This window comes from Mustela nivalis (assembly GCF_964662115.1).
Source record: "Mustela nivalis genome assembly, chromosome: 8".
Lineage (NCBI taxonomy): Eukaryota > Metazoa > Chordata > Mammalia > Carnivora > Mustelidae > Mustela > Mustela nivalis.
In genome coordinates, this window is record NC_139027.1 from 49,305,483 (window position 1) to 49,326,115 (window position 20,633).

A 20,633-nucleotide genomic window follows, 5' to 3' on the forward strand; every position below is an offset into this window, starting at 1 on the left:
CCGCAAAATTTAAATTTTCTCCTCAAGCTAACTGACGAAATACGGTTATCACTAATGTTTTAATTAGCAAATTTAGCTCTCAAAAGCTTAGGGACCCCTGGAGATACATTTGCCCAGAGCAAGGAGTCCTCCAATTCCTAAACCCTGTCTCCAGACGGCCGGCAGAGGGCGCAGGCCTAGAGGCGCCTCTCTCCCGTGGTCCTAACTGGCTTCCCAGGCACAGTGCGCACGCGCACATCTCTCTCCAGGTGTCCAGCTTTGTGCCTGACGGAGGTCTCCTCGGCTGCGCTCAGCGCGCAGTTTTCAACTCCGGCTGTTCTTCGGGGAAGAGTAGCGTGTTCCCTGGAGCTGGAGCGTCCCTGGGCCTCTGGGGCGAGAGGGTGTGGGGCGGGCCTCAAGGGGTCGGGCGGCGCGTCGGGCAGCCCACGCGGGCGGGGCGGGCGGGGCGCGACCGGCAAGGACTCGGGCGTCGGTCGCCGGTGGTGGGGCCGGAGCCGGGCGCGGAGCCCCTGACAGGACAGGTACGGAGGCGGCCACCCTGCCAACCGTCTCCTCCGCCGCCCCCATGCGTGTTCGCTAGGTTCCCGGCGGCGGACGGGGGGCCCGGTGCTGGGCTGGGCTGGGCTGGGGCGCGGCATGGAGCCCGGTGTGCGGAGCGGGGACGGTAGGGGTGGGCCGCGGCGGGGTGGGCGCCTGCCTGAGCCTGGGCCTGTCCGACCCACCTGCGCTCTTCCGCCTGGCCGTGTGCTCCCGGGGTCGGAGTGGTTGCGCCCCTGAATTCCTCCGCAGCGGCGGGGGTCTCCCTCCTTTCCTGGGAGCGTCTGAGGCACCCCTGAACCCATTCTGAGCCACAGGTTTCAGTGGGCACATGGTTAAGAAGTTTGTGTCAAGCGAAAAACAAAACAAAACAAAAACCCCAAATCCCATAGAGGACTCAAGCATGGGGACCTGGATAGGGGGTCTGGTAAGTCTGTATCTCCCACTCCCGGGGACCGCCTTAACTGGCAGGATGACCCTTGAGAAGTCATCTTGCACATTCCGCTTGTCTTTAAGGCAGAACCACAGGTAAATCACACAGATGAGGAACTCCGGTGTTTTTAAAGAGACTATGATTTGGAAGCTTCCTCTCATGTGTTGCAGTGATGAGAACAGCAAGCCCACGTTGACCGTTTACTAAGCCAGTATGCTTAAGGTACCGAGAGTCCGAGAACTAGGAGGTGGAGAATGACATTCTTTACCTGGTGTCCAGCCAGAGCATGAGTCACGGGGTATATGTTAAAGGAGATTGCCGTAATTTTCTTTTTTTTCTTCCTTAAGGCATTTCGTGCTCAAATAGGTTTAGAAACTTCATGGTTAAAGTTTTCTGTGGAATAGTTCAGAGCCTTTATTATGCTCAAGATAGTTACCATGAATCTCACACGGGAAGTATGGTATGGAGAGTTTCACAGATTTGAATGGGGAATGCTGTTTTTCTTGGGTGCTGATTCTGTTTAACAGTTGAAGTAGTTTGGGAAATGCAATTCCAGATTGGGGAAAATCAAGGTTTGGAAGGGGTAGTGTAGGTCACTGCTTTTCAAACCTTAATGGTGCATACACCTGCCTGTCTTGGTTAAAGAACAGATTGCGGTTGGGTCTGCATTTCTAACAAGTATCCAGGTCCTGCTGCTGCTGTGACTGCTGCTGCTGAGATCACACTTTGAATAGCAAGGGTGTAAGTCACTGGATTGAAATTTAGAGACTGGGTTCTCCTTCCTGCTCTCTGACACAAACTTTGCTGCCTTGAGCCATCCCCTTGACCTGTCCATGCTTATAAAATAGGAGGCCAGACTAGAAGAGCACTAAGGTTCCTTTCAGATCTAAAATGCTGTGATTCGAGTTCAGTTACCCTTTTGATAGTTGAAGTCCATCTAAAATATCCTTCCCAAATGGCCAGTTTGGGCTTGAACAGTCCTAATAACGGGGAATTTACTACATTTCACCTTGAGATAGCTTAGTAAGGAAGTTTTTCAATTTTTTGCTGAAATGCATCTCTGCAACTTCTATCCTATTGGTCCCAGGTTCTCTTTGACAACTGAACAGGAAAATAAGTACAGTCCCCCTTCCAAACGTGACTCTTAAAGTGTTAAATGATAGCTGTTCCCACCAAGTTTCCTCCACTGAATTACCCTTAATTCTTCCATGACGTTGTTTTAGATGCCTCTCTTAAATTCTGTCTTTCTGCAGGGGGTGTAGTGGGGCTTTGGCTGGCCTCTGAAGGATGGGTGGGGCTGGCAAGACCAGGGAAAGCATCCTAAGCAGCTGACAGTGGTGCAGAGATGACACTGCATATGTCACAGGGAGGCCTGTTTGTTTAAAGTAAGAAATGGTGTGTCAGTGAAAGATTTGGGGCCAGGGGCTATCTGGGCAAAACAGTATTTTATTTTTTTAATTTTTTTTTAAAAGATTTTATTTATTTATTTGACAGAGAGAGAGAGATCACAAGCAGGCAGAGAGGCATGAAGGGAAGCAGGACCCCTGCTGAGCAGAGAGCCCCATGCGGGACTTGATCCCAGGACCCTGAGATCATGACCTGAGCCGAAGGCAGTGGCTTAACCCACTGAGCCACCCAGGCGCCCCTGGGCAAAACAGTATTTTAGAGTGTGTCATATTCTTACTCTGGGATATAATGTGTGGCTGGAAATGGGGGGATGGGGGGAACCAGATGTGCTTCACGAATCAGTAGTAGAGGACCCAGGTTGGTGATAATAAGCATGCCTTCCATTTATGTATAAGGTTTTACAGATTACAGAACCTTCCACTGACACGATCTCATTTTATTTAATAATCCTGTGAGGTAGGCAGAGCAGCTGTTAACCCTATTTCATAGATGAGGCTCCACAGAGGGAAAATAGTTTGCCTCAATTCTCAAAGCTATTAAATGGCCAACCAAAGAGATGACAGTGGTAATGGAGAAGAAAAAAGGGATGCTGGGAGGTGGTACTAAGAAGTGGTGAGTTGGGCCTGACGTGAGGATACAAAGGAAAAGAACTTGTTAGGGAAGATTCAGAAGATGTGGGAGCATTGTGATACTGTTGACAACTTCCACTCTAGGTTTTACTCTGTCATCTCTGTTATGGGTTGGGAGGGATTGTAGTAGAGGATTCCCAGGCTCCTTGGCTTGTGTATAGCTATTAGTGGTACTGTCTTAGGGTCCTTTCCATTTTGGAGACTCTGGATTTGGCTTTCTATCATTTTTCTTTTCTTTTAAAATATTTATTTATTTACTTAACAGAGAGAGAGAAAGAAAGAGAGAGAGAGCATGTACGTGCACAAGTAGGTGGAGTGGCAGGCAGAGGGAGAGGGAGAAGCGGGCTCCCCACTGAGGAAGGAGCCTGATGGGGGCTCGATCCCAGGACCCCAGGATCATGACCTGAGCCGAAGGTAGCCCCTTAACCCAGGTGCCCCTCATTTTTCTTTTCAAGTACAGGCTAGTACCAGTAGCACTTGGCTGATGGACAAATTGAGTGTCCCCACACTCCTACACATCCCCGGAGGGCTTCCCTTAAGCAAAGACTAGACCTTTGTCACCTCCAAAACCTCACTCAAGCTGTTTTCCCAGATTGGCATTTGCGGTATAGCCTAGAAGCCTCTCTCTGAGTCCTTTCCCCATAGAAATATGTGAGAGTGAGAACCAGTGTCATTACCAAATTCTGTACCCTCCATTTTTAGTTTCTTAGGCTCCTGTCTGGAAAAGAAAGATCTACATCTGCTGGGGTTCGTGTGTACATGTCTGTTAATTTCCTCTACGGTAATTTTCCAGTTACTCTGGAAAATTTGTCAGAGCCAGCTTATATTCCCAGAGCCTGGTATTGGTACAGGCTTGTATTTAACATTGAATGTCTTCTGTGTGCAGTGCTTAGGATACTGAAATAAATAAAAAACTCTCTTCCCTGGAAGCGTTCATGATGGGATAAGGGGGACAATATTTTAATAAAAATGTGATATTATAATAGAGATATGTCCAGAGTGCTGTGTGAGAACACAGGAAGGAATGACTAGCTCTGCATGGAGACATTGGGAATCTTCAGGACAAAGGTGGTAATTGAACTGAGCCTTGCTTATTAGGAAAAGGGATGGCCTTGGTGATTTTTGCAGCAGTTATAGAGGCATAACAGGGAAGGTAAGTATATCCATGTAGCTGGAATGTTAGAACTTTGAGTTCAGAGGAGAGGTGATCCTTGAGACTAGATATTCATAATGAGGCCAGGTTTTTAATGACCTGAAGTGCTGTGCTAAGGAGATTCAGTTTTATGGACAGAGAGGTGATATTGATTGTATTTTGGGAAGCTAACTGTGAAAGTAGACTAAGGGGAGAATTTAGATCAGGGACATCAGGAGACTCTTGTAATATAGGCATAGTATAATGCTGAACTAAGGATTAGGTCAGTGGGGGGTGGAAAGGAGATGAATCTGAGACAGTAGAGACAGTCAACGTGATGTAATGATTAATGGGTTGTTGAGAACAAGAGAGGGAATTGTTAGGGATGATTCTGTTATCTGTTCTGGGTAGGTGGTGGTACCAGTAGAAAAGAGGGAATATAGAAGAGGAACATTTTTTGAGGGGAAGATACCAAGTGTCCTTTGAGTTATGTTGAACCTGGGGGGTGTCTGTGGTACTTAGCAGACAGGTGGAAGTGTGGGTCTGAGATTCAGAAGAGAGTCTGTGCCTGGGGCAGTAAGTGTAAGTGGGGGTTGATGCCATGGGAATGGATGAGCCCAGCTCTGCTTCTAGGAGGCTGAAGATATCAGAGGAGTCAAGAAGGATTGGTGTGCAAGGTACGAGAGAATGTTGCCTGGGGACCTAGGAGAGGAAAAAGTTCCAGAAGAGGAGCAGCAGCTTCAGCTGCTACAGGGAAGTCAAGAAGGATGAGCTTGGAAAATGCACCTTGAGACTGGACAGTCGGGAGATTGTGGTCACCAGGGCTCTTACGTTTTAAGTGTGAGCAGCTACTGAGAAGTGGTAGGGACAGGAGTGAGATTAAGCCAGATGGAGGAGTGGCTGGGAAAGGAGGGGAGAGAGGGTGTACTCACTTTGAATAGCCTGGCAGGGAAGGAAGGAAGAGAAGTGGTGGCATCTTGCGGAGGAGGCAGCAGAAACTAGAGACAGTTTTTCCTAGAATAGAAGTCTCGAGCATAGGTTACCAGATAATGTATAAGAGCGAGTAGAGAGGGTGCGTGCAGTTGAAGGGACAAGGGAAAAGATGATTGCTAAGTCAGATCCTCAGAGGAGGGTAGAAGGGTTGACCTGGAAAAGAAAGGGACATCATTTTCTTTGAAAGAGGAATGGCAGAAGAAAGGAAAGAATGTAGGAAGAAAGAGGCAGTGGTGGTAGCAGATATATCTAGACTTGCAAAGGAATTCTGCTCTAATAGGTTCAGGTTTTTTTCTTAGGAACTTTATCTGCTGAGGGGAGGTGTGGTGTGGGCTCAGATAGGAATTACCGTAGTAAGGGAGGCTTGAAATAACTGTCCAGAGGAAAGGGACAGAGATCAGACCTGAGATTCTCTCCAGGAGTGTTAAGTACCCTCAGAACAAGCCTCACACTGTAGGCCCCTCCTTCCTCTTTCTCCTAATAATAATGGCTGATGTTTATTGAGTGCTTCGTACCAGGCACTCTTCTGAGCGCTTTTCAGGCATTCTCACAACAGCTCTTTTAAAGGAATTGTTACAGTGTCGATTTTACACAAGAGGAAATGGAGGCATGGAGAATTACTTAGGGTTAGTAGTGCTTTGATGAGCCTCTTACCTCTGCAGAAGTGGCATTCCTTCCTCTGAGGCATCAGAGGAGGCAGAAATTGAATCCCAGCTCCAGGTTTCTGGACCTTGAGGGGCTGGGGTCCAGGGCTGCTACAGAGGGGGTCTTACCTGGCTGGTGTGTGGGCATGCTGGTGGCATGGGTGGGCAGAGTAGTGGGGTCAGTGTGGCTGCTGGCCTTTAATAGCCACGTCGGGAACTCTGAAGTCCGTGAATGACACTAGCGTCCCGACCAGAAGGACAAGTGACTGAGAATGCTTGGTCAAGTATTGCGGGCTGAGACTGTGTCACCCGAGACAGTGAATACTTAAAAGGGAATTGACCCCATCCAACCAGAAAAAGAGAATTTATTTTTCTGCCAGATACGGGAGTAGGCAGACTTATAACCTTACATAATAGCATATAACACTCACTTTTTACGTTTTCCCCTTTGATATGATAGAATTTGCAGGTAAGGTACGCTTGAGTGAAGGGGGAAAATGGTGGGATGGCATGGACGGTAGAGAAACAGGCTTACCTTTTGCTGCTGCAGCTACTGGAGCATCATTTCCGTGTCCTTCCTCTTGTTGCTATGGATACGCCTTTGCGTGGTGACTTGAGATTGATTTCCATTACGATCAAATGATGACGTGGATTTAAAAAGAGAAAGGACAGAATGCTCTGCTTTTGGGGAGTGGCCGGTGAGCTGCCCAGAAGGCAGAGCCCAAGCACAGCTAAGGTGGCTGTGGCTTTGTTGGCTGCCTTGGCTTTTGCTGAAGTTGTGAAATGGTGCATCTCTCTCTTTAGAGCGCAGGCTCAGGGTTCCCTGTCTGCAGGGTCCTAGTGCCAGAGAATTGCTGGTTGATTCATGGGGAGGAACCAGCAGCAACTTCAGACAGGCTGTCAAGTAGGACTTCTGCTAGCATAGGGAAAGTTGCAGTTCTTGAATATGGGGCTGGGGGCTTCTCTGTACCTGGTGCTGTCCTGCAGAACTTCCTTTATTGTAGATAAGTGGGGAATATTGTGTAGATTTCCTTCCTGGCTCTTGGAGGTCTGGGCCTTTGGAGGTGGGCCTGGCAGTCATTGGGTATTCTTGGGGGAAGGGGATACTTTGGGAGGAGATTGAGTTGCATTCAGAATGAGAGTGGGCTGCAGACATTTCTGGGGAAAACAAGGAGCTGGAAAGGTAAAGAAAGTCCTTCTAGGATTTAGGCCTTATCTGTATGAGATCTGTAAGGCAGATACTAGAGTAGGACTTTGGAGCAATGGGTTGTGTACCTGTCTTCTTTCTGGGTTCCTGTGTGTCTGAAACCCAGCCTTCCATACTTCTAGGCCCATAGCTTCTGTTCCCCACTCAGTGAGCAAATAGCTCTTTTTTTCCTGATTCCTGAGGGAGTTACATCCACACTTATCCCTTCCTTACCAGTGCTTCCAGAGATGTACAGTTTTTCCTAGTCTGAGGAAAATCTGAATCTTGCTAGTTACTATTGTGTTTCTTTTATCTTTGTAACCAAACTACTCTATACCCAGTGCCTGATATAGTTCAGTTCAAGTGTGTGGACCCTGCTATGAGACTGCCTGGGATTCAAACCAGCTCCTCTATGAGAGGGATGAGGGAAATCAGACAGCTGGGTTAGCTCAGGATTAAGGCTGGGGGAGATCGAGACAAGAGGAGGTCAAAGGCTCAAAGGATGCTGAGGTGCTAGTAAAAGCAAGGTAGGAATAGTTCAGGCTCAGTGCCAAAGAGGCTTCTTTTTACTTGTTCCTTCTTAATTCTTAACAAGCTACTTGCTTTCCTGTCATTTTCTGAAATAATCTCCAAGACCATTGATTACCTATTTATCAGACACCTGTTTTTGTAGATATTTCAACAGTATTTAATATCACTGGGGAAGAAAATGAATTAGAAGTCTAGGGCGTATCTAGCTTGTCTCTGGCTGAGGGAACATGTAACTCAGAATTGTCCTGTGTGACATGGCATGGGGCCCAATGGTGCTGTGGTACGATTACCTGCCTGTACAGCTAGGCACATGTGCCCCCCCTGCCATTTTCTGGCCATGAGACTCAGGAGAGTCATTTGACTTCTGAGACTCAGTTCCATCACCTATAGAACAGAGATGATGCAATCTGTTTTGTCTGCATCACAGGTGCATTTTGGAAGGAGACAGTGAAATATGCATGGTAGTGTACACAGTTAAATTTGCTCTGGAGAAGGTCCTACGAACAGGACTTACCTTCTCTCTCCTAACATGTTCAGTTTGCCTTCCCATTTCCTCCCAATTTTTTTAAATGTTTTCAGTCATCATTCTTCCATTACGCTTGAAAGCTCCTGAGTTTGTTCGTTCATTTTTTTGTTCATGCATTCCTTCATCCATCCATTTATTCCTGTATCTTTCAAGTTCCTGCTGTATGTAAGTCATCACTGATGTAGCTTCCCAATAATGATGGAGGTGATATCTACATTTTGTTCAGCATATATTCTGTGCCAGGCATTGTGTTAAGTGCTTGCTTTCTTAAGTGTTTACTTAATCCTCACAACATCCCTGTGAGGTAGGTATTATTTTCCCCCCTTTTTTCAGATGAGGTAGTTTTTTTTCAGATGAGGTAATTGGGCTCAGAAAGTTAACTGTCTTGACTAGAGTCATACAGGTGAGGAGGGAACCAAAGCTGTGTCTAGGTCTGTTAGTCTCTGGAGCCCTTGCAGGCACTCTGCCTCTTTCCCCATGTGTGATCTTAGGGCCTTCTCGGGGCATTTTCGTACATTCTCTGAATTAGCTCCTATCCTCTCCTGCTTCTTTCTCTCTCTCTACCTCTCTCCTTCCCTCCCTTCTCTGGCTCAGACCCTCCCCACCCCTTGTGCATTATGCAGCAGTCTCTTTGCTATTTTCCTGTCTTTACTGGGTTGCTCCTGCCTCCACTCCAGCCTGCTCTGCCACCCGTTTGATCCTCCTAAAATAACTTGTCATGCCAGTCTCCTGCTCAGGAAGAGATCCACTTGTTACTGGATCATGTAGATGGACTTGTCTCTCTCCTTCTGAATGTTAAACTCCCTAACTATCCATACTTACCTTCTAGTGCATCTCAATATTGATGTCCTTGTTTACTCAATAAATATTTGACTCCATGAGCTAAGGGTGATGGGATCACAAAGAGGGAAGTTGTGGGCTGTGCTTTAAAAGGCTTATCGTTCGATAGAACTCATCTAGAATTCTTTACTGAAGCAAATCTAGTCTTCTTTAATATTCCCTAGTCAAGCAAAAGTATGCTGTTTCTACTCAGTGTGTTCACAACTTACAGTGTTGGTAGGCCTTTTCACATATCCAGAAAACAGCCCATAATTCAAGACATAGTCAGGGACCCCTTGTTCTTATTTATTTTTTAACCCCTTTTTAGTTCATCTTTCTTTTGTCTGTAGTTCCTTAGAACATTTGTTGTCTAGATATTTTATTTTTAGACTTATATATTACCTGTTATGTCAGCTAATTTTTTGCACTCTGTATTTTTGCAAAGCACTTTTACATGCTTTATCTTATTCGGGCCTAGTACCTTTAGCATAGAGATGACAGGTGATATTCCCATTTTATAGAAGAAACAGCCTCCAAGAAGTTAGGTGATCATGTCAGCCTATATGGCTGGTGAGTTGTGAGGTTGTTCTTAGATGAGTTCTTCTGAATATCTGGAGGCAGTGTGGTGTAGAGGGGGAGCACAGCCTAGGAAGAAGCCTAGAGTGATGTATGGCCAACACTGAGGTGAGTGGAAAGTGCAGAGGGTCCTGGGGCAGCCCCTAGTTCCAGTTTTGGTTCCACGCCTCACCTTCTATGAAACTTCAGGGAAGTTACTCAGTTCTCTAAGCCTCAGTTTCCTTGTCAGCACCATTCCTGGCCTGCCTCTCTGCGGGGTTATTGTGATGTCCAAGGATAACAGCATGGATATTAGCTGACTTGTTGAGTACCTACTAAATACCAGGCAATGTCCTGAATGTTTTACATAGATTATCTTGGCTAATCTCAGAACCACTCTCTGAGATATGTTCTTTGTTCCCAAATGACCAATAAGGAAATCAAAGCACAGAGATGTTAAATATCTGGCCCAAGTTCATGTAGTTCCCAGGTGGGGAAGCCAGGAATTGACCATAAGCAGTCTGAGTCTCGAAACAGTACTCTTAACCGTAGTACTATAGAGTTATGTTTTTCAGGGTGCTCTCTAGACTGTAAAGTGCTCTGAGCTTGGAAGTCCAGGCTGCAAGGGGCTGCATGGCCCTGCCTATCTGGGTAAATGTGAGGGGAAGGGAGGGGTCAAACATGGAGAGTTTTACTAGAGAAATGGTTCCCTAGCAGGTCTGGCCAGGATTGGAGATGGGGAGAGGTGTTTTGGGGCCATATATCTGGCTATTGGTTGTCATTCTAGTGTCGGACTATGTGGTCTGCCTTAGAGAGTACAGAGGAGAAAGATTCTATTTGGCCATGAAGTCCAGTGCAGACAAGACAGGTATCCCTAGATCCACACCGCATCTGGTGGAGCTATACCGGTCAGACCCCAGGCCAACCTTGTTTGGTGCTCAGGGGCAGGGAGCCTGGTGTGCTGGCTCGTAGCCCATGTTAGATGGGTGAATGAACACAGAGGCATCGTGACATAGCCCTCTGGAGACCTCTCACTAGAATGCTTAATCTTATTAAATATTATAATTATAAAAGTAATATGTGGCTATTACAGAAATTTGGTGATATATAGAAAAGAAACCATCTTGCTTTTTCTGTTAAGGAGGTGGCTGGGAAACTAAGAGTGTAAGTAAGGGGCAGGTGGTTGAGGTGGACTGGGCCTTGTGCTACAAGGGACAGGTAGAGCTGTCTGCTCTTATTCATGCAGTTGAACCTGACAGTCCCGGGGTTTGAGCTTGGCCCTTTATAACAGCCAGAAGGGAGAAAGAGTCTGGCAACCTTTGCCAGTGTGGAGGAGAAGGTAGGTACTTGACTTGCTTTGCTGTATGAAGTTACCTCCATTACTGCCCTTCCTTTGCTGTGTGGTGTGCTGGGTCTGGCTGCTTTGGTCAAGTGTGTGAAATTGAAATCCAGACTAATTACATGGGTTTGGACCCTGAGTCTAGAGTTTAGAAGAAGGAGGGAGAAAGACGAGCCCTAGAAAGGGGTGTATGAGACCCTTACTTTGGCTGCATGGAGGCGGGTAGGGAGCTGATCTTGAAGTGTCCCTTGTTGCTTGTGGCCCTGCTGAGGCACGTTGTGGGGGGAGGTGTTGGGGGTGGCAGCAGTGATGCTGAGGGGTTCAGACTAGGACAGTCAGGGCTGTGCTCCCAGCCCTGAACACTTACAGTTTACTCTAGAGGTGATTGCTGAGGGTCTGTGGTGTGGGCGGAGCCCCAGCAAGTCCCAGCCTTGCTTGTCTGGCCCAGGTGAAGCAGGGGGGCACTAGGACCCAGAGGCTAACACGGTTCCTGACAAGTCTAGAGCAGCACTAGCGCAGAGTGAGACTCATCAGCTGGCAAGCAGGATTCGGTGTCTCTGGGTTCAGAAATCATCAGGCAGCAGAGAGGACTTGCTCCTCAGCCCCCATCTCTGCCCCCATCCCTACCCCGGTAGGCCACCGAGTGAGGTCCATGGACTGGGGAGGGCCGTGCCTGACGGCTTCTGTGTCTGTCCATGAGGGCCTGGAGCCCTGACCCTCCTGCCTAGGTTTCTGCCTTTTCTCTCTGTCTTTGGCCCGCTGGGGGAGGGGGTAGAGGCCGGGTGAGCAACATGGCCCAGAGCAAGAGGCATATGTACAGCCGGGTAAGTGGTCCTTATCTGGGATGGCCCTGGGAGGGCTGCTGGAGAAGGCCTGGGGGCCTGTGGACACTGCTGTGGGGGCTGGGGAGACAGGCTGGAGCTAGGCTGGGGCCACTCGCAGCAGGGACTGATGGTGTGAGGCTGGACCGGCCTCCTCTCCCAGTGTTGGGCCTTCAGTGGGGACTGGCAAAGCCTGACCTTTGACTCTAACTGGACCTCTGGCTAGAGGTTCCTGAGGGGATTGGACTATGCTGGGGACTCTCGGTGGGGTTGGTGGGTTAGAATGGCCTTACAGTGACGCCTTTCTTCAGAGCTGCTCTGTTGTTTGTCACTTGCTTTCTCTCTCTTCTGGTTGAGATTGAATCTGTACCCACTATTTTGTCCACCTGGTTTTGAGAGGCTTATTAGGGTTGGGAGGTTGAGGGAGTCTCTTTAGTTTGTGGCTAGTCCTGATGTCACTGTCAGTTTTTCTTATTGTGAGATCCGTGAGAGCAACCCTACTGTCCCAGGTGTGATTTGGGGTCCTGAAGCCCCTGGGAGCTATAGCCCTATCTTCCCGGATAAGCTCTTAGGGGAAGGGATTTGGGGAGTGACAGGCTCTAGCAGGGCTCCCTTCTGAAGCCAAGTGGGAGCATCGGAGGGAGCCCTGTGGAATCTTCAGAACCAGGGAGTTACTTTCTCATGCCTCATTCATCTCTTTGCTATAAGGCCCCTGGCTCAAGGAGCTGCTATTGCTAAAAATGGCTTAGGTGTGATTTTCTTCTAAACCATGGCCCTCTTTGGAAACCTAATTTCAGGTTGTGTCCTGTCATCACGGGTGTGTCAGAAGCTGAGAACTTCCAAAGGACAATGTTTAGTCTATTTCTTTGCTTTGTCGATCCATGGGATGATAGCCACCCATTTGGATCACTGAGCAGAGTCTAGGGGACAGTGTAGGTCAGATCTGAGGTACCAGATTTACCTGGCCTTTGTTTTTCTTTTTATAGCAACACAATGTGGGGGAAGGATCTCTAGAGTTTGGGGTAGAGTTGCTAGGACAGGGCACAGGCCAGGAGGAAGGGAACTAAATGGTTGAATGGGCTTCAGTGAGACATCTAGGAATGTCATGGTGGGTATGTGGATGGGGTGGGGGGAGTCGGGTCTGGAAGGAGTGATGGTGACTTAAGGGCTGGAAGGAGGCACAGTTGTGTACCTTTGAAAGAGAGAGGCCTAAGAGAGATGGTTGACCACAGGGAAGACAGACAGCAGTGGGAGTAGAATAGGATCCTGTGGGGTCACCCATGAGTCACCTGTCTTCTCAGCTTAAGCCCCTGAGTCAGGGCACTGGGTTTTGGAGAGCCTGGTATCAATTGAGTTATTCGCTTGAGCTTCATTTCCCTCCTTGGGGGCAGTGCTCCTGAGACACTGACATTCACAGTTCTGTCATTGAATTCTGATTTGTTATAAAATTTAAATATAAACTCTTAAAAAAATGGTAGCAGATTCCAAAGGAGTTTGGAGAAGTCTTAGAACATCACCAGTACTTTTCAGAAGGGAATTTGGGACCCACTTCACCCTGAAAGTGGGGTTCAGGGAAGTGACTTCTTGTCCTTTTTCAATCCAGAATCCTGACTAAGGCCTTTCTGGTGCATTAGGCTGCTACCCTTGACCTGAGGCCTTTAACTGCATATGCTTGCACGTGTCTTTCTTTCAGACACCCAGTGGCAGCAGAATGAGTGCAGAGGCAAGTGCCCGGCCTCTGCGAGTGGGCTCCCGGGTGGAGGTGATTGGAAAAGGCCACCGAGGCACTGTGGCCTATGTCGGAGCCACACTCTTTGCCACTGGCAAATGGGTTGGCGTGATCCTGGATGAAGCAAAGGGCAAGAATGATGGAACTGTCCAAGGCAGGAAGTACTTCACTTGTGATGAAGGGCACGGCATCTTTGTGCGTCAGTCTCAGGTACTTCTACCCTGTTTCGAGTGTGTGTGTGTGCACATGCTCTGTCGCTTGTGCAGCTTTTGTGTGGGGCTCCCTTTTCCTGGGCATGAGTGTACATCTCTGGTTGAGAGAGTGGGAGGTAGCGGGGGAGGGAAGATTGGTCATCCCTTCTTATGTCCATCCTTATGGAAGCTGCCCTGTACCCCAGGCTTGCTTGGGGTGTGGGGTGGGGGCAGATCACAGCCATCCTTGATCTGACTATATTGAGTCTGTTCTCTGGCTTCAGATCCAGGTATTTGAAGATGGAGCAGATACTACTTCCCCAGAGACACCGGATTCTTCTGCCTCCAAGGTCCTCAAAAGAGGTAACAGCCACTCAGTTAAGTTGCCTTCCCACATCCAGAAGTCCACAGGACTTCTGCCCAGAATACAGGGCCACAGTGGTTCATGAGATTTTTCCATCACTACCATATTCCCTTGTTACATCTCTTCTACCCCACCAGGATGGTCTCTGCCCCCACCCCTCTATACAAACACACAATTTATTTCTGCTTGCTTTCTACAGAGGGAACGGACTCAACTGCAAAGACCAGCAAACTGGTGAGTGGTTGGGGATGGAGTGGAGAGTAAGAGAGAGAAAGAGGGGAAGGAGAAAGAGGAGGGAAACCACTCTTAGGCAGATAGAAATAGTAGGTGAGTAAATGGAGTTAAGCCTTCCTGTCTCCAAAGTCCTTGAGAAGGAAGCTTTCTGGGTGTGAGTTGCTGCTTTAGGGATAGAATAAAGGTGGTAGCAGGGAAGAACTGATAGGGCCCAGAAGTTTAGGGTCAAATGGGGCCAAGGCTAGGGGTGACAGGAAAGACAGGTCTGACCCTAGTAGTGCTATTGCCAGCTTCCTACCTTTTGGTACCCAAGGCTGTTAAAGGTCAGAGGGTAGGGGTAAGGTGAAAACTAGAAGAAGTTTTGTGAGCACTCGTCCTGCTCACAAGTGAATGATAAGGAGCCAGCACCACTGCTGCCTTTTAGGCTGTATGCAGAGGCCCTGTTCTAATTCTCCGCTGCTCTGCACAGGGTATGTGTGGTGGGATTCAGACCCTCCAGCTTCTCTGGATCAGGGTGTGGACATCCTGGAAGCTGATCCTTCAGGGATCTCACTTACCCAGGAGTTGGTAGTGACCTGACTCTCCCTTTTACTTACATGTACCTGAGTTGGTCTCAACACCTCCCCCAGGATGTCTGGCCAGCTTGCACACTGTGATGTCTGTTCTCTAACTCTCCCCTTTCCTACTCCTCATGCAGCGGGGACTGAAGCCTAAGAAGGTGGTGTGTTTACTATTTGTGCCTGGGTGGGTGAGGGCCATGAGCCCCCTCCCCAGCTGTCCTGCATGACCTTGGGCTGCTGCATGCATGTTTGTGTGACCTTGGGGCTGGGATGGCCAGAGGAAATGGCGGCCTTGGCTTTAAGGGTGCCTTTGAGGGATGCAAGGATATCAGGCTTAGTGTCCAGGCTCAGGTGGTGCTCATTGGAGATGACCGCGCACCTACTTGTCCCCCTCCCCACTGCCTTAGGACTTCTAGTCAGAGACTCCAGACATTCGACTGTAAATGTAAAGCAGTAGCATGGAGTAGGGCAATTACTGGGTTACACTCGGTTTCAGTCTGAGTTTGGGGGCAGTGGGAGGAAACACGGAGGTTGGGAGTGGAGAAAGTACCAAACGAGATGATTGGGCAAGGAGCAGGAGGCCAGGGAGCAGAGCACAGGAAGAACAGTCCTGAGTTAGAAGGCCTGAGTGTCCATGTGTCTGTTTCTGGGCGGGCGCTAGCTGTGGATGCCCGCCCTCACTCTGCTCTGTCAGTCTTTCCCTACCTCTTCCTGCCTCTGGTGCTACACTTGTGGCGGCTCCCACCCCTTGCGGCCTTCCATCAACCATCATTGTGTGGGGCTCAACTCTGCCACCCCCAGACTCTTTTTAAACTTTGAAGTCACTGCCGTGACCACTTCCTCACACCAGCCCGTGTCTTGGGCCTGTGCCCAAGCTATCTCTGAGTTGCATGTGCCTGTCTGACCTGTGTGTCCTGTGCCATATGTGTGGTTCTGTGACTTCCTTGTTGCCAGCTGTCTCAGGCCCTTCTGACCTGCATGAAGAGTTACTGGATTGGGCCAGTGGGTGGGGAGAGGAAAACCTCTTTTCCACTCCTGGTTGTTGATGGGTCCTCACTCTGGAGTCTTGTCATGGAAAAGACCACATTCTGGTGCTTGCCTTGAGGTCCTGGCTTGGGTGGGAGTGGGGGTATGAGAAAAGGAAAATAATGCTGTAGAAGGGTGCTGAGCCCATTACAAGGTTATAGAAACTTGGGCTTTTCCCAGGGTTATTGTCTTCTGGTTGGGGCTCCCAGTCTTGCCTCAGGCCCCTGCATAGAGAAGAGCATGGACCTGCAATCTGATATCCATGGAGGACTTCTCACCACAGGGGGACCTGACCCTGGACAGGGCCTGAGCTGTGTCTGAAAGTGGGGTTTTGGTGTCTGCCTGGGGAAATGTGGCAAAGCCCAGCCTAGGCTGCCTTCCTTGCTCCTGTACAAAGTGTCAGTCAAATAGTCAAGTCCCCAGCCAGGTCGTCATCTCCAGTGGTTCTTGCACAGCAGAACACCTAGTCCAGGGCCCTGCTCTCACCCCCCGGGGGGAACAGGGGGCTAGCACCAGAACAACAACAACAACACAAGGAACTTTGAGGGGGAGGGCAGAAGAGAATCCAGATGTCTCTGCAAGGTGCCCAGTCCCTTCTGGAAGGTCTTTAGAGACAGGCTTTAACCTGCCTGTAACCAGGGGAAGTTTGGGAGAGGAGCGAAACAGTCATTATTAGAGCTGCTGCTGAGTGTTTCCTGGGGTTTCTTATTGTTATTGTATGCCCCTCAGAGCGGATGCTGTCACAGAAGGGGTATTCTGGGTGCCTGTGCCTCAGGAGAGACCCCTAAGGGCGTTGTCCTTGTGTATAAGAGACAAGTGGAGTTAATGGGGCTGTGGACAGAGAGGAGTGTCTGAGAGGGGCTGGTGGAGCAGTGAGGCTCTGTGCCCCTGCCGTCATGCCTCAGCCCCAGAGAGTACCATTTCTGCGATGGTCCCTAGCCCAGTTTTTTGGAACAGACTCTTGGGGATGGGGGTGGGAGGAGGGAAGGGGAGGGAGGAGTCAGAACCTGTTCCACGGAGGCAGAAGCAGGGCGGGTTCTGCGCCGGACTTTGTCCAGTCATGTGGAGGAGGAGGAGCCAGCAGAGCCCGGCAGTTGCTAGGAGACCAAGGAGCAGTGGCTCCACCCCCACAGATCAGAGGAGGGTGGGTGCATGACGTCAGGTGGAGCTGGTGCTGCGGCCACTGAGGCTGCCATCAGCCTTAGCTGGTGAACTGGGCCGGGCTCCTCTCTGGTGCCTGCCGCCTGCCGGAGCCTGGCTGTCCCACTGCGCACCTGCGGGGGCTTCTGCGACTGAGCCACAGCCATTTTGCGGGCCGGGAAGCCGGCCTGCCGGGAAGCTGAGGCTGCATTGTTGGGATTTGATGCACTAATCTCCTGTCTCCGCCGCCTTTCCCTCTGTTCGGTCTCTTTCCCTCCCTCCCTTCGTCTGTCCTTCCTCTGTGTGTTTGTCCATCCTCCTCTGTCCCTCCTTCTCTTTCCTCTCCTGGCTTTCTTTGGTTTTCTGCAATGATGAGACAGGCACCGACAGCCCGAAAGGTACTCTTGCTTGCTCTGGTCCTGCTGCCGGGTTGCTAGGGCGATGGTGGCAGCAGGCTGCTGGGGTGGGGGTGGGGGCTGATTGACTTCATCTGTCTACCTGGTTGGGGGAGGAGGGGAGGGATGTGGAGGGGGAGGGAGAGGTGTGTGTCACTGCCATGGCCCACATCCTGGGCATTTGTTCTCTGCTTTGGGCTCTGACTGTGTGTTCTGGGCCTTGTACCCAGTGGCCTCACAGCCTTGGGCTTCAGGCAGGTTTTGCTGCAAACTGGCTTTGGGAGTTTCCTGTGAGAGGATATGGGGAAGCAGGTACCCGTGTCTCCATGCCTCTAGCAGGCCTACCTCACCCTTATCCTTTGCTAGGATGCCTCTTGGTTGTACTCTCGGCATCCCTTCTCCACCAGGGTTTGTATTAAAGGGCTTTTCCAGGGTGGGATGGGGACCCTAGAGTAGTTTTTGACCCACAACTATGGAGGCTCAGCTCAGGGTAGGAGGGGTGGGGTTTGGTCTCCTTAGACTCAGTGTCTTCTAGAGGTAGGGTCTAATCCAAATCTGTTTTTGCTGTTTTGCTGTAAGATACTGGGTAGCAGGAATACAATTTGGAATTTGGGATTAATCATCTATTTTTGTTTAGGGCACTAGTTTCTCTGTGCTGCTCCCTACCCCCACGTCCTTTCTTGCAGCTGGGTGGGGTTACTTTGCTGAGCTCTGGGTTCTGGTTAATGCAGTATTCATGGTCCTGACACCTGAGCCCTTCGCCCTAGGGATGGGGACTGCTGCAGGATCTGGTCCTGGGGGAGGGGAAGACAGCAGCGCTGTTTTGCCTAAGGGGCCTGAGCACCCCCCTGCTGGGGTCATATCACTCACTTCTGGGCTTCTAGCATCATTCTGGTCACATGGTATTAGTAGGGGGTCTTCTGTGCAGTCTGGCAGTTGAAGGAAGGGGCTGACCTGGGAAAGTCCTTGGGAGTGGTGGGTGGGCGGGGCCTCTGGCTCTGGGCTGGAGTGCAACAAGGACGGTCTCTGGGGACCTCCACCAGCTGCTGCCTTTGGTCTCCTGTGGCTCAGCCTAGGAGATGGGGATTTCTGGGATTTTCAGGGTACTTGAAGGGGTGAGGTCTGCAGGGGTTGGGCATAAATGGGGCAAGGAGCCAATGGAGAATAGGATTCTGAGGTCCTGGAGTAGAACGAAGGTGATTCACTGGAGGGAAAAGGGGATGGGGTGGGGATGGGAGTGGGGAGGCAGCTAACTGTATTCCCATTCCTGGTACTTCTTCTGCTCTCATTGCTGTCCTTTCTGCTGTCTGTCTTTCTGCCATTATCCTTTCTTTCCTGACTCCTCCTCCTCCTCTGGCTCCTGTTGCCTGTCCAGACCACAACTCGGCGGCCCAAGGTGAGAAAAAAAAAGGCCTCTGTACATGCCACTGCTGAGTGTAGACTCACATTTCAGGCATGTGTTTGTGTGTGGGCATGTGTGTGAACAAGTTAAAGGTGGTCGCAGTGCATCCTGGGTTCTCTTTTTCGGGGGAGTAAGGGGACTTCGGGTGGTGACAGGCCTCTCCTGGGAAAATGACTTCTGACTCTTAGGAGGTTATTTGAGCCAGTAGCCTGAATGCAGACAGGAAATGAGAGTGGTTGTGGTCAGTCAGGGCCGGCTTTCTTGAAGAAGGGCATTTTGACTAGTTTTTTGGTGCGTGAGTAGGGGTAGAAGTTAGAAGAAAGGTGAAGAAGAACTTGTCAGTGTCAGGGGATAAGGACCTGGGGTTATCTGTGGGTAGCATATGAATTCTGAGTGTCAGCCCATCAGGAGAACTTCAGGGCTCAGTACTGCAAGAGAGAGCACTGGGCAGGCCTGTCTGCTACTGGGCCTGGGGCTCCAGCGAGCTCTGCCCCAGCCCCACGGGGCCCTGGGTAAATGTAGCCTGGTTAGAGCCCCTTTGTCTTGTGGGAGGGAGATGACAGAAGGTTGGCACTATTGACCATGTTTCAGAGGGGATCCTAGGAGTACAACTTTCACTCTGGCCCTTTTACCTGAAGGGTCCCCTAAAGTAGATCAAGGGAGGGAGAATCACCTCAACTCCCAAAGAGTGGCATATAGAACTTGGTACCCCCACTTCTAGCCCAGCCTTCTCTGGGAATATGAAAGTTAGAGAACAAACTGCAATTTGTTCTTTTGCTCTGGGGATGACATTGAGGCACTTTTTCTTCCTGGGGGAGGAGGGTACAGGCCCAGAACAACAGTAGAACTGGGAGTATTAAGAAATTGCTATAATGATCCCAACTGGGTCACAGAGGGGAGGACTGGGGAGTAAGAGATTCTGCTCTAAGGGGGTAGTGCCAGAACTGGGAGGAATGTGGGGTCAGTGCCAAGGGAGAAGCATTATAATCTTATGTCTTCTATCACTTCCTCCCTCTCTCCTCTGCCCGCCTCCTGCCTCCCCCGTCCTTTGTCACTATCTCTGACTCTGTGTCATTTTTCCTTTCCCCTTCACTCTGCTTCTCTGTTCTCACTGTGCTTTGATACTCTCTCACTGCCTCTTTCCTTCTCTGTCTCCTTCCCTTGGCGGATTCTCATATCTTCTCACCCCCACCCCTGTTCTTTTCCTGGCTTGCCCCTGCCCTTTCTGAATAGCCCACCCGCCCGGCCAGTACTGGGGTGGCTGGGGCCAGTAGCTCCCTGGGCCCCTCTGGCTCAGCATCAGCAGGTGAGCTGAGCAGCAGTGAGCCCAGCACCCCGGCTCAGACGCCGCTGGCGGCACCCATCATCCCCACGCCGGCTCTCACCTCTCCTGGAGCAGCACCTCCACTACCTTCCCCCTCCAAGGTAAGGACTGGGGTTGGAAAGAAGAACTAAGACATGGAGGGCCTTTGACCCCAGGTAGGATCTTAGAAGTTTCCAGAGGTTGGGGGAGACTTAGAATTTGGGTCTGAAGGGTGGGGACACAGCATATGGTTCTGCCATTGACTCAGCTACCTTTTCTTTTCTGCCCTTTTCCACACTTTTCCCTTCTGGAGCCTCCTTTCTCAGATGTTTGTAGGCCACTTTTGCTTTTGACCTGGGGCTGGAAAGATGTTTGCGTACATTCCTGTGGTTTTGCTCCAGCTCAGCCGTGGTGGGGAGAAGGGGGAAGCTGTGTACCTACTGAGGGGTCTCTCCTTTGCAGGAGGAAGAGGGGCTGAGAGCCCAGGTGCGGGACCTGGAGGAGAAACTGGAGACCCTGCGGTTGAAACGGGCGGAAGACAAGGCGAAACTAAAAGAGCTGGAGAAACACAAGATCCAGCTGGAGCAGGTGCAAGAATGGAAGAGCAAGATGCAGGAGCAGCAGGCAGACCTGCAGCGACGCCTCAAGGAGGCGCGGAAGGTGGGACTTCGTGGGAAGAGGTGGCTGGGGAGCTTGGGACCCAAGCTGGTGCACCGGACAGTAGGCTGGAGCCTGGA

General features: G+C 50.2%; 1 protein-coding gene across 11 annotated transcripts in view; it reads left to right on the forward strand.

Annotated features, from left to right (window-relative positions):
* Positions 1 to 405: 405 nt before the first annotated feature.
* The window catches only part of DCTN1 (dynactin subunit 1), a 29,559-nt gene continuing 9,331 nt past the window's right edge, over positions 406 to 20,633 (forward strand). For 2 of the 11 annotated variants that reach the window (XM_082743911.1, XM_082743914.1), the window contains exons 1-9: positions 11,255 to 11,555; positions 13,246 to 13,491; positions 13,757 to 13,835; positions 14,036 to 14,070; positions 14,768 to 14,788; positions 17,177 to 17,194; positions 18,567 to 18,587; positions 19,827 to 20,018; positions 20,359 to 20,556. In XM_082743911.1, coding sequence (XP_082600037.1) covers positions 11,523 to 11,555; positions 13,246 to 13,491; positions 13,757 to 13,835; positions 14,036 to 14,070; positions 14,768 to 14,788; positions 17,177 to 17,194; positions 18,567 to 18,587; positions 19,827 to 20,018; positions 20,359 to 20,556 — 843 coding nt within the window. In that variant the 5' untranslated portion in view covers positions 11,255 to 11,522. Of the gene's footprint in view, positions 522 to 11,228; positions 11,556 to 13,245; positions 13,492 to 13,756; positions 13,836 to 14,035; positions 14,071 to 14,767; positions 14,789 to 17,176; positions 17,195 to 18,566; positions 18,588 to 19,826; positions 20,019 to 20,358; positions 20,557 to 20,633 lie in introns of those variants that run through there. The other 9 variants (XM_082743915.1, XM_082743916.1, XM_082743913.1 and 6 more) reach the window with 8 other exon arrangements.